Consider the following 16,257-nt stretch of genomic DNA (forward strand, 5'->3'; position numbering starts at 1 on the left):
TGAAGAAGTTCAAGTATCATTTATTCAAGATTGAAAAATGCACCACACCACATTATTGCAAAAGGTCATAGGTACAAAACACTGCAGCTGGTGAGAAGGCAATAAAAAGTTTTTTTTTTTTTAAATTGGTTGCTATAAATTACTGTTACAGTACTTTGCAAACACAGAATTTCAAATAGCTTTTTTTTTTTAAATTGCCCACAGTACTAGATTTTCCTGAAGATAAGGCAGCTGTATGCTTATAAGAAGAGGTAGCTGGTGTCAAGGGATTTCCATTTCTCTTTCTATACCCACATACTTAAGGGCATCAGCTTGGCTGTATCTGAAATAAAAACAAACAAGAATAAGAACTGGTATCACTGGAGCATTTCAGCTTCATTGTTCTGACATAACACATCACAGTCTGGAATGCTCTGCTTTCCCCTAGTTTCCTCACCACTGAAATTTGCTTCCTGTGTAAATTTGCAAGTGCAGAACAATACTGAACATTCAAGAAATGCTATTAGAGGAGCTTGAGCCAAAAGGAAGTAAGTGGTCCATAAAGCTTCACGCTTTCCTTACAGTACTCAGTGCTGAAGTTCAACCAATTGCATTTCTCAAAATTGACTTAGGCAGCACTGTTTTCACTGGACAGGTAAGTTCTCCTCTAGCACGATTATCTTAGCAAGCACTTCTCTGTAATGAAGCAAGCTCTCCTTACCCATTTTTGAATAATAGTGGAAACAACCTGTACTGCTTATCTAAGGAAGTACCAGAGCGCCAGAGAAAGTTTTATGCTTATCTGCACAGAAACATTGTGCAAGTCCTTCTCCCTTCTTAAATCACATTTCTCTTATTGATGCAAGCCACCTTTCCATGTTCACAAGGCTCTTGGCCAAATGCTTTGCCCAATTAAAAAGAAATAAAATAGCCAGGACTGCCTCTCACTGCTCTCAGGTGCTGAGACCTGAAGTTAGCAGGAAGCAGGTACAGGAACTCGTTTGGATCTGCTTAGAAATACAGGTAACTAATTGAGCATATCATAAAAATAAGATAGAGGAAACATCTACCAACCTGTAGTCAAAGAAAAGTTCTTCTCCAGTCTGAATGGCTCTTTTAGCAAAAATTCCTATTCTGTGATCGCCGTTAACCATCATAACTGTGGAAAAGAAAAACTCAAGGTAAATACTGATAAAACGCATACTTACACACCCCACAACATTTTATATATTGTTAGATGAGAGCTAAATGTAAAACATACCTTTTGCGTAGCAGTTGGGATTCACTGAATGGTTTGCAAATCTAATCTTGTTTCCCTTGCGTGTTGCATCAACCACAAAATCTAGGAGTAAAAACCATAAGCGACAGGAAGGTCATCTCCAAACAGTTTCTTTGTTTAATGATTACTATGCTTAGATTTTAGCAGCTGGAAAAGACACCCGCTCAACTTCCTACACTGAAGAGGTGGCACATCTTCATGCAGCAGCTTTATCACTGCAGCTCAGTGACCCTACTGCCCCACCTCTGCAGTCCATTCATCTCCCGCCACAGTGGCTCCCACTGGAAGCTTCTCTGCCCTTGCTCCACAAGGGCAAGCTCCATAAACAAATTAAGGCAACGTTTACAGAAGGCAGCGCTTTTCTTTCAAATGATTTATTGTATTCTATAACTGACACAGAATAGTCTTATTTCCTGCAAGCAGCAGCAGCTGCCCATCTGCACATTTTCCTCCCCACACAAGATTACCTTCACAACTTACTGCTATTTAAGTCACAGTGAAATTATTTCAAATGATACCTAGCAAAACAGACTATTCAGGCTAGTTTACTAATGCTTGTAAGAATTTCACGGAGTAAAATTACAGTTTTTCCAACTCATCATCTGTAGCTGCCTCGTCTAATAGGCTCTTTCACTGCTATCTATCTCCTTGCATATCATTTACATAAATCCCCTCTGCTCTCAGAACTAGGAATCAGCAGATGGCTAGGAGAAGATATGGAACAGAAAGAGCTGCAAGCCGACATTTCATTACACTGCACGGATTGACTGGTAAACACATACCATTATTCAAGTTAAACAGAAAGCTGCACATGTACTTGTCGTACACTTTTCCTCTTCTGTCTGCCTCATCCTGAGAGATAATCTGAAAGAAATAGTTATTGTAAACCACCTTTTGCAACTGTAACAGCTTAAGGCTAAGAACACAAGACGTTCTGAAGAATACTCTAGGTTTATCAAACAATCACAGCTTGCTTTTAGCACGAGTAAGTTCCTTCAGAGTAGGAAGAAAGAATTGCTTCTCATCTTAAAAAGTAAGACTGTGCAAGTCTTCAATTTCTTGTTATTACCATTGAATAACATTTAATGGCTCACTGAACGTTAGTGAAAGTCACACTGAGGATTAAAAATGGCACTCCGTTGCTCATTCTCCCAAGAGCCTCACACTTTTGGTGACATTTCAACCACATAACTCCTGGATTTGGAGCCTGTAACAGCAGTAGCTGCATACTTAGCCAGTCACCTCTCTCCCTCTCTGGAGAACAACATCAGCTTGGTTTGGAACCAGGAGATCATCTCCAACACACAACTTTACCCATTAAGTCCACAGTAACCAGAGGCATCCTTTACCTCACCACAGTATTCAGAGATGAATTCATTCTTTTGTACAGGATCTTTGATGAAAATTCCCCAGCCTGCCACATCTGAAGGTGCCAACAGTAAGTGCTGTGGGAGGCGAACAGAAAGAAATAAAACAGACGTGGTTGGCTTAGACTGACCCTCCCTCCCCTCCTTGACACAAGGATTTTTCTAACTGATGACACAAATAGACATTAAGAACTGCAGACTAAAAAGGCCTGCAGATGGGAGCATAATGCTGATTCACTCGCTGTTTGACTGACCAACTCATGAGAAGATGCTGCAGAGCAGAATTCAGAATTTATTTGTTTTTAAAATATCAAGCAGAGCTGAACAGGCTTCACAATGATACTCGGTAGACTTCATGCAAGTGAAGTGCATTACAATCAACAAGTGAACAAAGAAATAGCCAGCACTAATGTCTAGGTGAAGTTTTCTCATGGTGAGCCAGCAGCTACTTGTCCTTCAAACCTGCAGCCTATCTGCAAATCACAAGTGAAGCAGAATGGCAGAAAGAAGAGATCCTTCTGCAGTATTTTTCAGAAAACACAAGAAATGCTTCCTTGGTGCTGGAAAATGCTAAAATGTACACAGTGCTTAAAAGTGACACATAAGCAAGGTAACAGATGACAGCTATCTCCCCTTTTGATTTTACTTTTGATTGTCTTTTATGTTTGTTTTCTGTATGTTTGGAGGGTTTTCTTGTCATCACCACCTCCCCCCTCCCTTTTTTTTTTTTTTCTTCTTGCTTTATTTGATTTGTTTCTTCCTGTTTGAAACCATGAAGCAGAAGAAATTCTGTTCTCTGGTATGAAAACACGAGAACACTTCAAAAAAGACAAAAGGCAATAGGCACATAGTTCTGTAACTATCTGCATACTTTTTTGGATCCTCTCTGAATGCTGCAGTTCTTGCAAGAAACATTTTTGCTGTCCCAGTGGTCAGCTGCTCCACAAGTTAAACAGAGATCAGGATCACATTCACGAACAGCCAGGTAACATGGGCACTGCTTAGTGTTGCACTGTGCTTTACAACGACATCCAGGAAATCTGTTTTGGCCTGCAAAGGAATAGATGAAAAAAAGGCAAGTATGAAAAAATGCAAAGTAAAACAGCATAGCTTTCAGTATGTCAATATTAAAAAATAAACAATAATAATAATTAAAAACAAGCATAGCCATTAGTTTCTTTATAGGACATTATGAAAAACAAGGGGAAATGGTTTTAGCTTGAAGGAGAGCAGACTGGGGTTGGATGTCAGGGGAAGTTCTTTGCTATGAGAGTGGTGAGGTGCTGGAACAGCTGCCCAGAGAGGCTGTGGATGCCCCGTCCATCCCTGGAGGTGTTCAAGGCCAGGTTGGATGGGGCCCTGGGCAGCCTGGGCTGCTGTGAAATGGGGAGGTTGGTGACCCTGCACTGGTTCGGGGTTGGAGCTTCGTGATCCTTGGGGTCCCTTCCAACCTGGGCCATTCTGTGGTTCTGTCAATTACTGTAAATTCACAGAATCATTAAGGTTGGAAGATCATCCAATCCAAACATCCACCTGCCCTCAATATTTCCCGACTAAGCCTTTAGTGGCATATCTCCACATTTCTTGGGCACCTGGCAGGAACGGTGACTCAATCACCTGTCTGGGCAGCCCGTTACAGTGCCTGACCACAATTTCAGGGGACATTTTCCCTAATGGACCTGCATGGACCCTGCAGAATTACTGTCAACGTCCACTGCAAGGACTGACCTGCATTTGTGGTCAGGGATGGCTGGAAAAATACCAAAAGGAAAGACTTGTATCAGGAAATGCAGATTCACAGAACGCAGTTTGTCAAGCACTGACATTTTACAAGGATATGTTATTAGGCTCAGCACAGCAGAGAGGGAGTAAAAGACCTCCAAGCAATCTGCCCACTGTAGTTCTGAACTGAGAAATGCTGAGCTAGTTTTGGAGCAACAAAAGAATTACGCTCCAAATACCTCTAGCAGCAGTCCAGCCAGGAGAGATGCACAGGTGGGGTGTAAGCAGGAGCTCAAACTCAAATCATAAAAAGGTGATGGGTCTTAAACAGAACCATCTTACACGATAAATCATCGTATGATCATCGTATGGATACATATTTGACAGCCACTGATTAGCAGAACTCAGGGAGAACTGTTAGAGATCTCTCTTCAGTAAAAGCTATTCTATGTCTGCTTGGAAAAGCATTCCTTCTGTTGCAGACCACAGAAAGCCAAGATTGTGTTTTTATTCAGTGGCAAAAATGGTGAATGAGGACAGTTCATTCTCTCCTTTCCTGAATTCAATCACAAGCAAAAGAAAAAAAGACTGAGAGATGTTCTCCAAACTGTCTAGCAAAGAGAGGGAAATTAAAACAACATCCACTAGTAGAGACAGAGGAGTTCCAAAACTTCTTAACATCTCCAATTTTACTTCACTCTTCCTCAAGTCCAATCATTACAACTGCTTTTCACTTTGTTCAATGACTAATTAAGAGGGCCAATTTAAATTGAACACGTGCTTCCTTGTCAACTGCTTGACACTGTTTACAGCTCTCACAAACACTGCCTGCAGAGGGGACAGGGTGCCAGCAAAGACACTGAAACAGAGAGGAAAGTTTATAGGTAAGCGTTCTACTTTTACTTACATTCTGAGCTGCACTGACAAAACTTCTCACAGAAGTTTTGAGCAATAACACAAGGGCATGAGCTGTCACAAGGCTGACGTGGATGATCACATGGCTGATAGTTGTAAACATGATTTGATGAACCATCTGAATAAAAATTGCAACATTTTTAATAGTGAAAGATGCAAACAACGTGCAGTTCCCCTCATTGTTTAAAGCAGAAATTCCCTTGAAGTCCCCTTAACTGAGAAAGCCCAAAACCAAACAGACCCAGTTCTACCATCAGTGGTGGGAGGGGAAAGAAGGGAGGTGTGTGTTTAGAAAAACAATGTAGTATTAGTTAGGTGCTTGATACCACTAGCTGCTTGCCTCTTCGTGCATCTTATTCTTCCCATTACTCAGCTGCTTAAGTGTATTCAGAGCTGAACACTCTCTACTGTGGAAAACCGAAAAATGAAGCTACAGTAGCATAATTTCCTGTGTAAATATGTGCTAGAGTAACACTGTTTTATCTAGCAAAATGAATTGCTCAAGTGCTCCAAGTCATTAAGTCATTTTTACACTTGAGGAACAAACAATCAGTTTTAAAACAGACACATGGGCAGAATAACACCCATCCATTACAATACCAAGCTTTCAAAGCCAATTTTCTAATCCAGACAAAGCCAACATCTTACAGGCCAGAAGGGACGACTGGAGCAAAGTCTAGCTTTATCTGCACAGTGGTGAAGAGAATTTGGTGCTATATAGATTGTGCTTCCTGTTAATTGCACTGAGCGTTTGTTGTGTCTGCAAAAATGATCCGTCAGCAACGAGAAAGGGGAAAGAATCAATTTGTAATGTTGTTACAAGCCCCAAACTGTTCTCAACGCATTTTTAAGCTTTTTTCTTTTTAAGGCAAATGCTGCTTTTTAGCGCAGCTCCCAGTCCTGCTTTCCATACTTTATGAGCACATGCTGAAAGAAGTTGTTAATTCAGCCTCCTTCTGAGTTATACAGACTATTTCCAAACAGTTATATAAATCAATTAACACCTTTTACCCCTGCTATCTCTAATGAGAGCTTGCTTTATCTCTAGCTCCCTACAGGAAGTACATAATGGCCTAAAATTGAAAACGGGGAAAAAAACCAACAAAACCCAAACCGAAAAAAAAAAAAACCAGTAGTAGGATCTTAAAAGTTCAGGACATAAATTGAATGGAAAGATGCTAACCCTTTTTCAGCTGTATCTTTCTGCAATGAGCAGCCCACAACCTGCAAAAAACACAAAACAAACACAAGAAAGTTGACAGGAACTCCACTCCACCTGCAGTGGGCTGGGAAAGTCCTCTGCATCTTGTACCCATGTTTGATTTAAAATGGGCAAGTTTTGGTAACATAAACGTCTGCCAGACCCACAGAATTGGTTGCAGCAGAAGCACCCTGTTCCAGTTCCTTGGAGCTGACTGTATCAACACTGCAGACTAATGGTTCCCCCCGCCCCCCTCAGCATTGCACTAGTCCCAAGATGGTACAGACAAGCAGCATCTACCAGCCCTAGGCTGAAATTCGTCTGGCTTTTAAGGAAAACCTGCAAATAGGAAAGCACTGAAGCAGGCAGCAGCAGAAGGAAGTACACTGAATTGCAAACATGCAGGGGCACATCCACATAGAGGAGTGAAAATCTCACAGCTGTTTTCTTCACAGGACTGGAGACTCAACACCCCACCAGCGGTCTCCTCAAGATCACAGCCAGGTACCACCCTTTATCTGCTCATCTCCAACAGGATCACAGCGCTGAGCCACTTCCCTTCTGCTTCAAACTCTGTATGCCTTACATACCTCTCTTCAATCCTTAAAACTGTCCTTCAGCATTCTCTTTCTTTGTTATATTGCCTAAGCAGCGCTTTTGCCAGTTTGCTTTGGGGCAGAGGCTAGGAGAAGGTGGAATGCACGTTTGTTGAAATATAGCATGCTTTTGCTTACCACAACATAGCTCACTGTACTTGTAAGTCATGACTACTCCTTTATCATGTAGATTGCAAGTTTCAGGAGCAAGGAATCAAGAAAAAGTATCTGTCCGGCCTTAGGTGACAAACAGGTGCTAGACAGAAAATTTCACTAGCTTTAAAGTAGAAATTGATGTTTCTTAAGGTTTGTTCAATTATACGCATTCTCGTTAGCACTTGTATTTCAGTAATACAAAAAAAAAAATCTGTAAAATAAGTAATATTTAAAAAGCCCATCTTCTGAATGTCCCACTGTACCACCTCAGCTTGAAGTTTCTACATAGTGCTTTATTTTGCAAACCCATTATCTCAATTTCTACTTTAATTCAGTGGTGTGCTGCACCTTCCTGCCATACACAGCGGCAGACTTATCCAGGCTACAGAACCAAAGACTACCCACCAGAGATACAAAACACTACAAAAAAAGGTGCCAGCATATTTGTTAACACCAATTCTTTTGAAGAAGACACTGATATGAATGCAATTTCGACTTAAATTACTCTAATGTGCAAACTGCTTTTTTTTTTTTTTTTTGCTGGCTGGCTTTTGGCAAATGTAGGAAACACAAAGCTTTTAAACAAATCCTTCCCAAAAAGCGTGATAAACCCTTTAAAGATTTCTGTGAATGCACTCCTTAAAGCATTATTTCATTAGCAATTAATATGAATATTTATTTCAAGTTAAGCACTATCTGTAACAATCAGCAAGATCAACACAATAGAAAGTTGATACAAGAGGTGTAATGACAGAGGGACTAACACAACAGGAAGCTGTTATAAGGGAAGGAAAAGGGACTGCTCACCTGTCTCCAAAGATCTGGGCTCACAGGGGAGAAGTCCACAGAGGGGAAGGATCTCTTTCTGGAGATGCCTCCCGTGGCATTCAGCCCCTATCGGCTCTGGGAGGTGCAGCCAGGCTCCACCGCTCCAGGCTGCACAGCTGAACGCCTCCAGCTGCGCTCCCAGGGCACACTGTCCTTTCCCCAGGCGATCAACGACCCAACAGTTCCCATACAACAATCCTAATGCCTCAGTGTAAAATGCCACCTGCTGACCAGCTGCCAGCGAGGACTTCTTGGTTTTATGGGAAAGTGGATTGAATCAACGTGGCCACCTGAATATAGCAGAGGTCGTCGTCAACCACAAGTTCAGAATACTAACAACCAGGATCAGTGCAGAAATCAGCATGGCAGTCACAGTGACGAAGGCATCAGATCTGCTGCTCTCCTAACAGCAACCGGTGTCAGAGAGCCTGGCAAGAACCGAGCAAGGCCTGCCTGCAGCGCCATCGCGGCGTGAGGGAAGCGGCAGATGGCAGCACGAAGCTGCCCACACTCACCAGTTAGACAAGTCTGACTGGCAAAGTCAAACACCACAGCCTTTTCTCTTAAGGACTGTCAGGAAGGGCTGCAAGTTCCCCTTACTAGTCGACGAAGCTGAAGTCTAAGTACATATCAGAAATGGACTGACATCTTGCTTCACCCTCTAATTTGCTCTCTCTATCAGAAGAGAAGATCTGAGCTCACAAACTAGGAAGTGAAGGTGAGAAGACGGTCGAGAAAGAGCTTGCAACGAGACATTACAGAAAAAAATGAACTGTAAACTCGGTGGCAGATTTCCAAGCAAATAGGCGAGTTTGTGTACATCTGGTAGCTGATCTCTGCTTGACAGCCAGTTTTGAAAGCAAGCATTTCCATAAGCACTGTGACAGCAGTTGTCAAAAATATTCACGTTCTTCTCTGCTGCAATACATCTTTGTACCGTAAACACGGTGCAGAATTGTACAAAGCTTCTTAGGCACATGCAGCAGTTCGGGGGAAGGTAGGGAAAGCAGAATGAAAGAGGAGAAAAGTGGAGAAAAAGTACTTTCAAGTAAAGCTTACGAAGTAAACTCACATCTGAATAGAGGATGAGAAAGAGGAAGGGGAGAAAAAAAAAATCAAGCAGCAGTGTTACAGGACACCACAATCAGATTCTTATCAATCCACGGGAAAAGGGCCCATTAGTTAAAGCCAGCACGCAAGTCAGCTCCTAGCCAAGGAAGAACAAATATATAAGAGAATGAACTAAGTAACCTTCTTTCAGCATATAACCATGCTTTCTGCATTTTTCTTCTCTCGGGTTTTCCTATTGCCTGCTTCCTATGCAAAATACTTTTTAGTCCAGCCAAAGAAAGTTGACACAGTCTATTTCCAGAAACCACTGTATAAAAAGATGTTTTCTGGTTCTTGATCAGTCTCACTGCAGCTATCTAACTAAAGAGACACCGGATGGAGGCAGAGAGTACTATTTGCTATCCACGATGGGGCAGTCATACCAACTAGTTATTCAGTGTACCTATATGGGTAGAAGATGGCACAGAAGACGTGTCATTCAGCTAACAGTAGCAGTTCCACTTGCAAGGTTAGAATTTTCTTTTTAATGATACTATACGCATGCCAAAGCAAAGTCTTAAGAGAATCAGCAATCAAACCAGAGAGAAAAGGCCATTAACAAAGCCATCTGCAACTGCTTTTCTCTTCAGTGAATGCTGCCTTTCCTCAAAGGCTTTGCACCCCATGAGCACAGTGCAACGCTGAAGAGCAGAGGACAGGGCACTGGTCCTTTCAGAACTGGATTTACTCCAGGACTGGATAAACTCAAACAGAACAAGAAACAAAGACTCGCAGGTGGTTTTCCCAGCCATACCAGTTGCGTGACATCTTTACACAGTGCTAAGATTACACTCGTATGTGTATGGACTGAACGGTTTTCCTTTCTGAAAGGCACTGAACAGACACTGCTTGATCGCCATATTCTACGAAATTAAAGGAAAAAAGTTATTTTACCTTTCAGTGAAGGAAGAGGAAAAAAAAATTGAAAGGCGTTCCAATATCAAATTACTGGCCCACAAGACCTGTTTGTTGCAGCTAGTAGGAATAAAATATCAAGAAACTCCATATGCTGGCACATGACCATTTATTTTATACAAAAGACTCGAAACTCCTCCAAAAACAATGTCATTGTGCTACCTCTACAATCAATTTCAGCTTCAAAGGGCACTTGAGCCTTTTAGTCGCACTTCAGAAACTGGCATAGTGGCATTATTCTTACAGCAATTTGCAAGAACCTGAAAGTAAGCTAATTCCCAACTGCATATTCTAAACTTGCACTGTAGCTATTAACTCCAGATTTAAAAAACCAAGCCCAGCAAATGCCCCCAAACTTGAAAAGTGTGCCAAAAACATTAAATCAATAAGTTTTGCTCAGAACAGATGATTCCTTCCAGATGCTCACTAGATTTTTTTCTTGGCTTACATCAGCTGTTTCTGCACTACAAAACAGAAACACCCTACTCCACCATCAGTTTTTAAATCAACATTAGGAATTTCACTAAGGCTGGAAATAATAAAGATACCTAGAACTACTGGAAGAACAGGAAGAATGAACAAGGAGAAGGTAAGGAAAGACGAAGGGGAAAATAAGAAACATTGAAAAAAGCATACTTATTCCTTGTAGAAATAAAAGTTCTTGCTAACTTTCAGTCAGTTATTTATCTATCTCCCATTTTCTCATCCCTAGGAATAAAAGCGATCAGAACACTGAGTTATGTTGTTTGAACCTCAGTATTCCCAAAGGAAGTTACATTTCACCGACGGTAGATAGTAAGCTTAAAGTTTCAACAGGAATTGTTTTAGAAGGTCTATCTGGCTCAACATGCAGCTTTATTTTGTACTTAATTAAAGCTGATTATTAAAAGTTATTTAAAAATTGAAGCTGCACTTAAGAGTCTACTAACCTATTTCTTCAATTGAAGCTGCAGTTGATAATGCAGCTGGGTGCAACAAGGGAATTCCTGCCACGTCCCTTAAAAAGCCATCCTGCAGTTCATTTCTTTTTCTTAATGATCATCTGAATTTTTTGATTCAATACATTTCAACACAAAAAGCATAGGTTTACTTTGAAAAATAATGTCATTATTTAATACCAGTATAATGCTTGTAAATTTAATATTTACTGCTTCAAAATTCCACTGACATTTCTTGAATGTTGTAACCAGCCATACAGAAGAGTATTTCCAAACTACACTTTGATTATTTGCAGCAATAAACCTTCAAGAACCTGTCTGTTTAGGAAGCTAGAGAAAAGGAGGGAAGGGAAGGCAAGTGTAACACTTCCCGTCCCCACGTGGCAGTGCTTTTGTCTGGGAAAACAAAAAAAAACAACAACAAAAAAGTGTTTTATTGCAGCAAATTTCATTTTTGAGAAGAAAAGGAAGGATACGGATGACTATTTCTTGGAAATAGCTTCTGTTCAGATCCCCTCTATCTTCAATTTTCCTTTATGCAAAGGGCATTTAGTAACAGATTTACCTGTGTTTCCTTTTCTTCTTCCTGGGAGGAGTATCAACATCTTCAGCGGGCACCGGAGCAATAATACTAGATTCTTTTACTCTAAACTCATACACCTAACAAGAGATACCATAATACATCCATGATAAATCTCTCACTAGTAGAAAGTTGCTCATTTTCTATAGTATTACTATTTCCTCCAATCAACATCTTAAATATACTGAAAAGATGGATCTATAAGGTTGATCGTTTTTGTCACTGTAGAATAAATACCTAAAGTCTCTTGTAAGTTTTAAATCTGTTTTTAAATTAAATTAACTTCTGCATACTTGTAGCATGAATTCTGGATCATCACATTCTTGGGAAAACCAAAGAAATTACTTGTCTATTTCACTAATACTAGTTCTGTATTTCAGGCTTCAAAAGTAGAACGCTGTCATCCTCAGTCATCACTCCCCTCCTTACCTGTCTGCATGTTTTGGTCCCAATTAGTCTGGCGATTGCACAGAAGTTGTCATAGTAAGTGCCAATAAGAACTCTAAACATTGAGGCTTCTGCACCACTCCATTCCACGTTCTCTGGAGGCTCAATATTTGGCTTCATCTTTATTGGTGTTTGACACCTAGAATTTGCTTCTGTAATAAATAAGCATTTAAAGTACGAATCAACATAAGGTTATATTTCAAGAAGTTTCTATAGCCTTTAAAAACATCAAATAACCTGCTCAACTGCAGTAAAAAGTAGCCCAGAAGTTACAGATCTCATTTCTAAATGAAGCTGAGAGGACCTGGACATTTTGTTACAGAGATCTATTAAACTCATGGTTCCTCTGCTTTTTCACCCATTTCGAATGTTTCAAATACATTGTTTCTAAGGTTGCATTGCAGGAGGTGGGTTCAAGCTGCCAAGCCAAGCACCATTTTGACTAGCCTTACCAGAGGAACTGGATGTTTCATCTTTCTTCTCTTCTTCCTCCTTATCGTTGTTTTCTCCTCCAGTTTCCATCCCAGCTTCTCTGTCGCTGTCTGTGTCTTTTGATTCCAGCACATTTATTGTTGGTGTGCTGGGTCTGCTGGTGTTGTTTGGAAGCCTTCCCCTCCGGCGGCCCCCGGGGCGCTTTGGTGGAGTCTTTATACGCTCAGCAGTCAGGGCAGCTGCAAACTCCTTTGCACCTTCCTAAAAACAAATCACTGATCTTCACTGGAAGCTTAGGAGCGCTGCCACCTGCTGCCCGGGGTGTGGGATACCTGCATATTACCCCATAAATTTAATCATGGACACAAATGCCAGTTAATTCACCCGCAACATTGATGCAGTTAAGGTCTCTCCACATTCAAGTTCACTATCGTGAACATGAACGCTCCTGATGATAGGATAAATCTACATTTACCGAATATTAATTTCAGTCCCATTTCCACTTTTGCTGCCAAGTAAAAAATTAATTTGTTCAGTAATAAGTTTTCACCTTCCTATGTGACAGAAGTAGTGAGAATGTTTCAGAGTGCCTCCAACACACAAGAACTCATTTTGCACATGGCATCTACACAATAAGCACTCTGCATTTTCAAAAGACCATCAGTATGGGAATTTGTTTTGTAGTGGAAAGAGTATGATAGGAAGTTTTTACGTTAGAAGATTAGACATGTAGTTTCATTTAGGGGAAGTATGAGTTTTCTCATTTGTTTTTTAAACTGTTTCCTCTTGTCAGTTCAAATCACGTGCTCCTGAAAAAACAAAGATTCTGGCAATAACCCTTCTTCAGCAAACTAAATCTGTCCAATTTTCAGTTGATAGGCAACTCATGAGAGAATTAAGTCTGTAAAACCCAGTTCTTTGACTAGATTGGACACAAGGGCAGCAACACACAGTTAGCAGGAAATGATCGTACCTCCTTACAAGTATGTCAGGCTACATCCAGCAGAGTTGAAAGCTATTCCTACTCAAACGTCCATTTTGTGACTAACACTTCTTTCACAAAGCTGAAGATGACACGCCTGATCACAAGCAGCCTACAGGTACAAGCACGTTCATATACACAGCACATCCTAACAGTAAGCGCAGCTCGGTGTACTTACAAGAAATTGTGCTTTAGTAGATGCTTACAGCTCATTTGAAATTATCTTACCAGATGCTGATAACAGTGCGGTCCACAGGGCTTATTATCTAATGCTGTTTCTGTATTCTTTCTTTTGTAAGTATTTGGAGTTGCATGGAATGCTGTTGAATCAAGAAAATAACATTTGCAAGTCTTAAAAGTAAAAAAAATACATTAGATATCTAACCTGAAACAGTATTAAAAACACAAGATTTACCAAGACTTTACCAAGAACAGCATAAAAACTAGAAAAATGGAAAAAGCCTCAAGATACATGCCACCTACTGACGTTTGAGTTACAAACAGAACAAACTTGATTACCATCACCAGGTTAAACAGAACTACTCAGATTTCTCCTATGAATGAACATCTCTCAAGCTGTAAGCATCCTACGTTCAATTTTTACCGTTTTTACATAAAAGTTAACAACTCCACACAAAGCAAAGAACCCAGTTTTCATTTTAATCACTGGGAAGGAATTATGATCATTTTTACTCCATTAGTTATCAGCACCAGAACTAATTTCTCTCCAAGCTGCAGACTTAAATGCTCACACATACTCATGGAATCTGTACAGCACTCAAGCTGCAGAACAGTGACTTAGAATGATGCAGATCTGGGTGCATTACAAATGCAACGTTAATATTTTTACAGAGTGACTAAGCTCCAAAGCCATATTTTTGCCAGAGCTTGTCTTTACCAGATCTTCCATCATATGACACTGGCCTCTCAACAGAGCGTTTTCACTGGAAGCTTTAGGAACTCCCTGGAATCCCCCACTGAACTCAAACCCAGGAAATCTGCAGCTAGAGTCGCATAGGACCTGGCACACTCAAGTTCCCAATTATGAGATTTCAAAAATATTAGTTAGCTTTCCACAATTCTATACATATGTTTAAGTCCTCCAATAAATACTTTTCCCCTATAAATGTGGTAACAGTAGCACATACAACTACAAGAAAAAGTGGCCATTGTACTGAAGCTTAATAAAAAAGACCAACAAAACACCAGACTCAGCACTAGCTGTCTGTTCTCTAACACTCCATGAAGGCCTAAGAGACTCCTGTCAGAAAATGTTTTAATCCCAGACACTTATGTTAGTTTTTAACACTGCTACAGTTGAGCAACATTAAGTTATAGTTATGCTTTCATCACTCAGTGAAGCACCATTTTTTGAACTGAAAGAACAAATCTCTTCCCTCTCAACCCATACAAATCCGTCCTCTCCCGTATTAACAGAACTCACCTCCTTCTCCTTCAGAACTACCACCATAGCCTTTCCTACTTTTTTCTAGATTCTACATGAGGTTTCTTGCTATAACAATCCACCACTGTGCCTTCAAGACTGAACTTTCTCAGTAGTTATTCCCTTTTCAAGCAATACCTGCCAGGCAATTGATTTACAACATAGCTCTTCTAGCACTTCATTTGGGACCAACGGGGAAAGTGAGTCAGTGCTAGTGTGCACATCTTAAGGGGGCTTCTGACTTCTTAAAACCATCATTACATGCTTCCTCCCATAAGGGAAGATGTTGTAGAAATCTCACACGTAGGGATCTTGGGGGAGCAATGCATTCTTCCAAGGCTGGTATAAAAAACAATTTTTAAAAAAGGCATAAAAGGATATAAAATATATAACTAAATATTTCATAACTAAATATTGCATCTTTTTCTCCACAGATAAGTTTTGTAAATCAGGAAATACAAAAAGACTTCAGTTTACCATACTGACATAGATATGTAAAAACTGCAGTATAGGAAATGCAATTTATGCATGTTGCTGCTGTTAGCCTTTCTTTAAAAATTTCCTCAAATTTATTCTGAAACTGTTCCACTGAGTACGTTTTCCATCTGCATGATTTACTTGTCTCATCCCCAATGGGCTCAATTCTCTTATCTTCATGCAGATAACTGCAGCCCACCACATCTCCAGGACAGCTAATTCAAAATATCATCCACAGAAGCTAGGACATTATCCTGAGGTGCTCGCCAATTGCAAGTGTAGAGAACACGTGCTAGTAGAAATGCTATCAACTTTGTTTAAAAGTTAGTCAAATTGTTGCAGATGTGCTGTAATCTATTACTGTAGCCCTCTGATAACAAGAGTGTTCTTTTGTTGAAGAGTTTCTTATTCCTCAGCAGTGAACCCAGCGCACTTGGACTACAAGTCTTACAGATTCACAGAAAGTGAAAAGCCACACAGCCAAATTTTCTTGGTTCGTAACAGATCAACTTCCACCTCTAGACACACACAAAAAAACTTCTTCTTTGGTGTTAGCATAGGGGAAAAAAAAAAAAAAGAAAGCAGAGGAATCTAACTTACAGAAAGCGGAAGAAATCTACTAACCATTGTGGAGGTATGATTTGGGTATGTCTTCAGGAAACGGGGACTGAAGTGTCAGTTTACTACACTCAGTACCTGCTCTGAAAGTTACATGATGAATGCAGAAATAAAGCTTCAAGAGATCTCTTTGCAATGATCAATTCCTTTATTTTTTAAATTGGCAACAATGACTGTGCCACAAATTCTGATGAAGGGCGTAATCATTGCAGATAACTTCACACTGCCTTGACACAGTGCTCCACAGTGGATGGAAGAACTCACTGGGGAG

General features: G+C 40.4%; 1 protein-coding gene across 5 annotated transcripts in view; it reads right to left on the reverse strand.

Annotated features, from left to right (window-relative positions):
- The window catches only part of EZH2 (enhancer of zeste 2 polycomb repressive complex 2 subunit), a 45,117-nt gene continuing 28,860 nt past the window's right edge, over window positions 1-16,257 (reverse strand). For all 5 annotated transcript variants that reach the window (XM_042886514.1, XM_042886515.1, XM_042886513.1 and 2 more), the window contains 12 exons: window positions 13,676-13,767; window positions 12,486-12,726; window positions 12,016-12,185; window positions 11,572-11,666; window positions 6,446-6,486; window positions 5,255-5,380; window positions 3,497-3,675; window positions 2,608-2,703; window positions 2,041-2,122; window positions 1,241-1,321; window positions 1,054-1,138; window positions 1-322 (listed from right to left, as the gene is read on the reverse strand). In XM_042886514.1, coding sequence (XP_042742448.1) covers window positions 262-322; window positions 1,054-1,138; window positions 1,241-1,321; window positions 2,041-2,122; window positions 2,608-2,703; window positions 3,497-3,675; window positions 5,255-5,380; window positions 6,446-6,486; window positions 11,572-11,666; window positions 12,016-12,185; window positions 12,486-12,726; window positions 13,676-13,767 — 1,349 coding nt within the window. In that variant the 3' untranslated portion in view covers window positions 1-261. The remainder of the gene's footprint in view (window positions 323-1,053; window positions 1,139-1,240; window positions 1,322-2,040; window positions 2,123-2,607; window positions 2,704-3,496; window positions 3,676-5,254; window positions 5,381-6,445; window positions 6,487-11,571; window positions 11,667-12,015; window positions 12,186-12,485; window positions 12,727-13,675; window positions 13,768-16,257) is intronic.

This window comes from Lagopus leucura, unplaced genomic scaffold (genome assembly GCF_019238085.1).
Source record: "Lagopus leucura isolate 7727_CA_CO unplaced genomic scaffold, USGS_WTPT01 Super-Scaffold_100058, whole genome shotgun sequence".
NCBI lineage: Eukaryota > Metazoa > Chordata > Aves > Galliformes > Phasianidae > Lagopus > Lagopus leucura.